The 6,415-nt window shown below is 38.3% G+C and overlaps 1 protein-coding gene across 3 annotated transcripts in view; it reads right to left on the reverse strand.

Moving 5' to 3' along the window:
- LOC107748303 (progressive ankylosis protein homolog B-like) overlaps positions 1 to 6,415 on the reverse strand; it is a 23,649-nt gene that overhangs the window by 8,260 nt on the left and 8,974 nt on the right. For all 3 annotated transcript variants that reach the window (XR_001640918.1, XM_016563048.1, XM_016563047.1), the window contains exons 2-4: positions 1,691 to 1,907; positions 1,487 to 1,605; positions 969 to 1,052 (exon numbers count right to left, since the gene is read on the reverse strand). Coding sequence is in view for 2 of the 3 variants with exons in the window: in XM_016563048.1 (XP_016418534.1) it covers positions 969 to 1,052; positions 1,487 to 1,605; positions 1,691 to 1,907 (420 nt within the window). In the remaining variant the exon portion in view is untranslated. The remainder of the gene's footprint in view (positions 1 to 968; positions 1,053 to 1,486; positions 1,606 to 1,690; positions 1,908 to 6,415) is intronic.

A 6,415-nucleotide genomic window follows, 5' to 3' on the forward strand; every position in this document is an offset into this window, starting at 1 on the left:
AGCCCGCCCGCCTCTGCTCACTCAAGCCGGCCTCCGCTCACTCTAGGCTCACTCAAGCTCACTCAAGGCCTCCGGCCTCCGCGAACTCAAGGCCGTGGTGTGTGACGCTGTTTCGTTGTGAAAGCGAAACCCCTTTAAATGACTAGGCCTAAACTTATGTGATTTCTTTTGAGCTCTTTGTGAAACTAAACAAATGATTAAATTCAGTTGATTCATTTGAATAGTCAGATATTTTCTTATTTCTGCATTGTAAATGCATTTCAATTTATTATATTTTTAATAACAACACCTCTTAATCTTCAGCAGAAAAGTGAACTGCGCCGACTCACAAACTCTGGATCAAATCCTGAGTTGACAAAGAATGTTTATATCAAGTGCTGTGAGCCTGCTGAACCTGATTGAAACCAGGCTGGATTTGTTTGGTTTTGTCAAATCTAAACCTACTCTGAAACATGCATGCAACAGCCATTGTTGAGCATTAGACATTTTTTTTTTTTCAAAAATCATACCGAACTCAAATGTTTGAACACTAGCGTGTATACCATTTGACATTTTACATTGTTTTGAAACTATTGTTTACTTTAATCATATCTTTGTGGGCTATAAATAAGGCAAATAAGGCAATTCGTTAGAAATAAGGCAATTTGCCCATTCAAGGTCAAAGACAATTACAGTGCAGGGAAGCAGTAATTTTCCTTTACTTGTTATAATAAATTTAATCAGAAGGCCAACTAAACATCAAGAAAGACACAACTAAGAATATTTCATTAACTCTGCTCGGGTGTAACATCACTTTATCTCCTGCTTCCTGCTTTTTCTCTGCCTCTTTGCTGATAAAAGACTTAACAAAGGTATATAATTTGAATATCAGACAAAAATCTAACATTTAAAATGCAACACTTTTTTCCAATTGTGGCACAAGGGGAGATGACAGAAACTTAGCATGCAACAGTTTTATAGAGGGCTACCTGTGCAACAACATCAGAGATAGAGGCAGATCCCACTAGCAGGCTGCACTTGTGCTTGAGGAGGATGCCAGCATGAATCCACGCCTTTGGAGCAAAATTAAATCAGTACAAATGAAAAAAGTATGTACCATTCGACTTTTGACTATTTCTGCAGTATGCATACTGTGCACCGTAGGTGAATTGTCTGCATGCATGGAATACCACATGGAAACTATAATTGCCAACAATGGCAGTATACAGAATATAGTGATCAAAAGTCTGAATACCACAATGCAATGCACTCAATGTGATCCTCCATTTGCATTTTGTAATAACAAAAGTAATAGCCTATTAACTGCAATTTTTACACCTCTTGTTTGACTCTTGTTTTTACATAGCTCATACTCCTTACTATTTCACATACTAACAGGCAAAACTGTACGTAAGCAAAGCATGCAACAAAAACTTTTCCAATATTCTTATCCAAAAGATGATCTTGAATCTCCTGTTAAAAGTTATATTATGAGGTTCATACTCACCATTGCATCTAACAATGGAAATACTGCGAGGTACAGGAATGCCTTTCTTGTCTTGCTTCCTACTGAATCATCGACATGGTGGAGCTTATTTATGATGTAGTAGCCCAGATCTGTGTAAGCTGGGGAAATGTGACAGTTTTTAATAAAGGATTTCCATTGAAGAACCCTAGTAAACTAGAAATTGTATTCACAAGACTGACACACCTATTAGGATGTGGAGGATGATGGCAATGACCCCAGCCACAACCATACAGAGGACTGCCTTGGTTCTATCCTTCTTACTGTTGACAAACACGAGTCCCACATTTTTGAAGTCACTCATGGGTCCAGTAAAGAACTTCATAAGTGAGTATGCCAGACCATAGCTGGCCAACATCTCAACCCTGTCCTCTTTCACGGAAGCGATGCCCCTGTTTAGAGCCTGAAGCAGACGTGAGAAAAGAAAGGGCATGTTTCATTGCTGTGTTTGTGTGTGTGTGTGTGTAAATATGCATGGCTCAAAAAATTGAAGGAAACACCTAATGACCAAAGTATAACACCAGGCAACTAAACAGGGATAGGAAGCAGGTCAGTCCTGGGCTAGGTTAAAGTGGACTCCAATTCGGTTAACTTACGTTAGCTTATTGTTGTCTTTTCTGAGGTAAATAACGTTACGGTTAATATTCACAGGCTGTTTTATTGACAGTATAAATGCTTGGAAATAATACTTAATGTTCAATGTCCATTTATTATTAGTAGCATATCAGCCACCCAATAGGGATGTAACGATTCACTCAACTCACGATTCGATTCACGATTTTGATTTCACGATTCGATTCGATTCAAGTTTTTTTTTAAACAAAATTAGATTTAAGACAAATTATAAATTAAATGTGTCCTTTTATTATTGCTTAGACAAAATACTGTACGTTTCTTTGTGAAATTGAAATATAACACTATAATAATATACTAATATAGCCCAATAATCGCAATAAGCTTTGTGCTTGTTACTTTTAATATAACACAAAGTCTCAGCCTTTAAATTCAATTTTATCACAAAATACAAACAATTAATGTGGTTTTTACGCTCTTTAATGTGCAAGAGATCACTGTATTCGCCTCAGTTCAAGCGGTGAATCAATCATCTTTTCCTCTTTTCTACTAGTTACAGCACAAAATAAACATGAATGAAAAATCTGAACAATTTAATAAAATGAATGTCTCATGTAATCGATCAATCAATGTTTCGAAAAAACGTCAGTATAATAGCTTGTGAATTGCCGTAACACTCATAACAGAAAGTTTACCTCAGAAAGGCCAACAATGTAACTTTGCCAGCATTGCTATTTTCATAAAAGCCTACTTCAACTTTTTGAAAATTTTTATTGCTGTTTTTCATGTTGAATACATGTGAATAATGAAAGGCATATACTTTTTGCGGTGTAGAATTTTCACACTTTATTCATCATGCAATATATAATATTGCTTTCTTCTCGTAAAATATTAAAGGGGTCATCGGATGCAAAATTCCCTTTTACATGTTGTTTGAACATAAATGTGTGTTGGCAGTGTGTGTACGCAAACACCCTATAATAACAAAAATCCAACCAGTGTTTTTTTTTCTTTCACAAAAATCGTAACTCTTTCTCAGATCAAGCCATTCTCAGATTCCTGGCTGTGTGACGTCACACACACCCAAGCCGCTCCCAAGATTGTTGATAGACAATGGTGTTTTAGCGTAGACCCGCCCTGAGTGATCTGTCAACAGTCCACCATTGTTTCGATGCCGGAGCTGGAGTAGACAAGAATGTCTCCTAAGCGATTGAGGTGTTCTGTTGTTGGATGTAGTAATGAACATAGTAGTCGTCATTTACTCCTGACATCTGAGCCGCTGAAGACGCAGTGGATTACTTTTGTTTTTGAAGGGAATGTGCCCCCTGATCTGCCCTAATGCGTTTATGTTCGTGCGAATCATTCGTGATCTAGCTTCACCTACAGAAGTAGTGAGTATAAGGTTTTTTTATATAAATCTTTGCAAATCGTCTTTCCTAATAATGTGCTAGTTAGCAATTTCCATGGCTAAATGCGGCTAAAGTGTACAGTCTCAGAGAACTGCTTGTCACCCCACGGAAGAGAGGGGCGGGGTGAGCAGAGCTCATTAGCATTTAAAGGGACATGCACCGAAACGGGTCGCTGTGAACAGAGATGTTTTTGACAAAGTAAAACCAAGCGGCAACCTCCCGCGCTCTCTCGTGAAGCCAACACGGAAGTGACTTAAACTGTCATTCGTCAACTGGCCGCTAGAGGCTGGCTGCAAAAGGGAGTCAATCCCATAGACTCCCCATGTTAAAATGCCCAACTTTACAGCAGAAAAAAACATGTTTACAGCCTGGTTCAAAAAATGATTTTGGTCTATATAGCTAATTTTGCCCTTCATGACAACTGTGAGGGGGGTGAATTTTTTTATAAGTCATCTGTTTAAATTATATTAAGCCTTAAAGTTCTGCATAATTAAGGGCGTGGCCACTTGAGTGACAGGTGGATTGCCGCTGCTGTCACCACCGTCGAGCTAGGTGGGCGTGGTTTCAGCAACCAGCTCCCGCCTTTTTGCCCATTTTTGATTATCCGGGAGTGATAAGCTTCAAAAACGCTCTTCAGGAACCTACGGGTGACGTCAATGACACTACGTCCATGTTTTTATACAGTCTATGCATAAAACGGGGTGTTGTTTTACACTACCATTGATACATTTTAACCAAAGTATGTTATAGACTTTTCATTAAGACCCTAAAGAAAGAATCAACTATATCAACTTGTGGAAAATGGGCATCCGATGACCCCTTTAAAATATTTATTCTCGTAAAATATTAGACTTCAATCTCATAATTTTAGATTTATTATTACTATTATTAGTATTTTTTTTTAACGTGGTACTAAAACGTCGCCGTATTTACTAAACTACTGCATGCAAACACAATCTTGGCACAGTGACCCAAAATGCAGTAAGAAGTAAAAAAAAAAAAAAAGTAACAATAATAATAAAAAAATCAGCTCACTCATTTTGGTTGAATTCTCTGGGTCTTTCTTTCAGCAAATTCATGACAATGACCTTGGTGTTTAATTTAAGGCTTTGTGTATTCTCAATGGAAAGAACGGCTAGTTTCGACGGTCAAACAAATTTTATTAGCTTCAGTTTTGAAAATGAGCACTCCACTGAAGCCACAGTGACAGAAGAGAATTACAACGAAAGAAAGAGAATTAAAAGGGTGCAGATGTTGCTGAAGCTAGATTTGATACAGTCTTTTCACATAGCTAGCTACCAACCTCACCATTTAAAAAAAAAAAACTATTATTTTATTTAACAGTAACAGAAGGAGCATAGCCAGAGCCCTTTAAAATGACCTCCAGCAGGGTACTTGTGTGCATGTTTTTGACCAAACTGTCAGAATGAAATCCTCAGAGCCACTGTCACATCTTGCATGGCCTCATAAGGCCAGAGTGTGTAGGCAGCTCCTGGATGACAAAGGCATTGACTGACCCTCACGCTCCCCAGACCTGAATCCAATTGAGAACCTCTGGGATATTATGTATTAGAGCATTCAAATCCGCTAATTAGCACCACAGACTGTCCAGGAGCTTAGTGATGCCCTGATCCATGTCTGGCAGGAGATCCCGCAGGAAACAATCCATGTCATCAGGAGCGTGCCCAGACATTCTCAGGAGTGCATACAGACACATTACATTACGAGTTGCCATGATGAAAATGATGCAAATTGGATTAGCCTGTAATTTTTTTGTTTTTTTTGTTTTCAACAAATTAGACAATGTATATAAGTAAAGACAAACTTTGTTTATCAAGATCCAATGTTTGATTTAAGTGTTCCCTAAATTTTTTTGAGCAGTGTATAAAAACTCAACTTGTATAGACTATATTGAAAACTCTAGTTTCTTTCCTGTTGTATCTGTGTGGCTGCCTATATAGCCAAAGTCCCTTTAAGGCAAGTCATTTCACTCGGCGGCCATCTTTGAAATGCCTCTCGGGCATGCAAGTGCAGCTCCTATCTCTTTGAATGGGGAAACATCAAATTCTCCAAAACTGTTTGCCAAGCTTACGATTAAATTTCATATTTGAAATCACCAATGAAATCTGACAACAACTGTATCATAAATGTTGTTTATTTTGCTCAAATAGTGTTAAAAAAGCTTATTTTTCAGGCTAGATAAGCCAGTGCGCATGTGCAGTCCTAAGCGCACGTCTCAGAACGGTGACTGTTTCTATAGCAACTGGGACTTCTAACGGCAGCTGCAGTGACGCGCTGACTTTACCGATTAGCGATTGGCTCTTTTGCTGAGAAGGTGGGGCTTCTCATCTCATCTTCTGGTCTTCTCATTTCTAATAATTGGAAATACTCAACCCACACTTCCCTATGCAATAAAAATTATTTTGAGTTTCATGCTATTATAGTAACAGCTCCTGTTAAACTCCATAGTGTAGTGTAATGATTTATCGCCTTCCTGGTCAACTGGGCACCTTTATAGAGGAGCTGTATGGGCTGCTGTCCTCATTCTCTGTGGATGGCACCCACCCATTTCTCATCTCTGGATATAAATACAGCAACTGACACGTTATGATCCACTTTAACTTCTTGTCAAGACAATATCTGTCTAGACAGGCCAGTGCATAATACCCCTTCTAACCTAAAAAGTTGCCCCAGGTATCATCATCTTTACTGTATTTTTGCTGAGCAGTCTTTTGGGTGGCTCACCAATGTACTAGATTTATCAAATACAAAAAATTAAGTAGGCTTGACCAAAATTTTTCTGGGGAGAAGAATTTATTGAAGATGGTAGTGTAGCAGTTCTTCAATAGCGATGTTAGCATGTCTTCCTTCAAACAATTTTACCCTTGTATGAATCCTAGCTTCTCCCAAAGTTCTGTCTGTGGGATAT

This window comes from Sinocyclocheilus rhinocerous, unplaced genomic scaffold, assembly GCF_001515625.1.
Source record: "Sinocyclocheilus rhinocerous isolate Xijiao unplaced genomic scaffold, SAMN03320098_v1.1 scaffold1762, whole genome shotgun sequence".
In the NCBI taxonomy this organism is placed as follows: Eukaryota; Metazoa; Chordata; class Actinopteri; order Cypriniformes; family Cyprinidae; genus Sinocyclocheilus; species Sinocyclocheilus rhinocerous.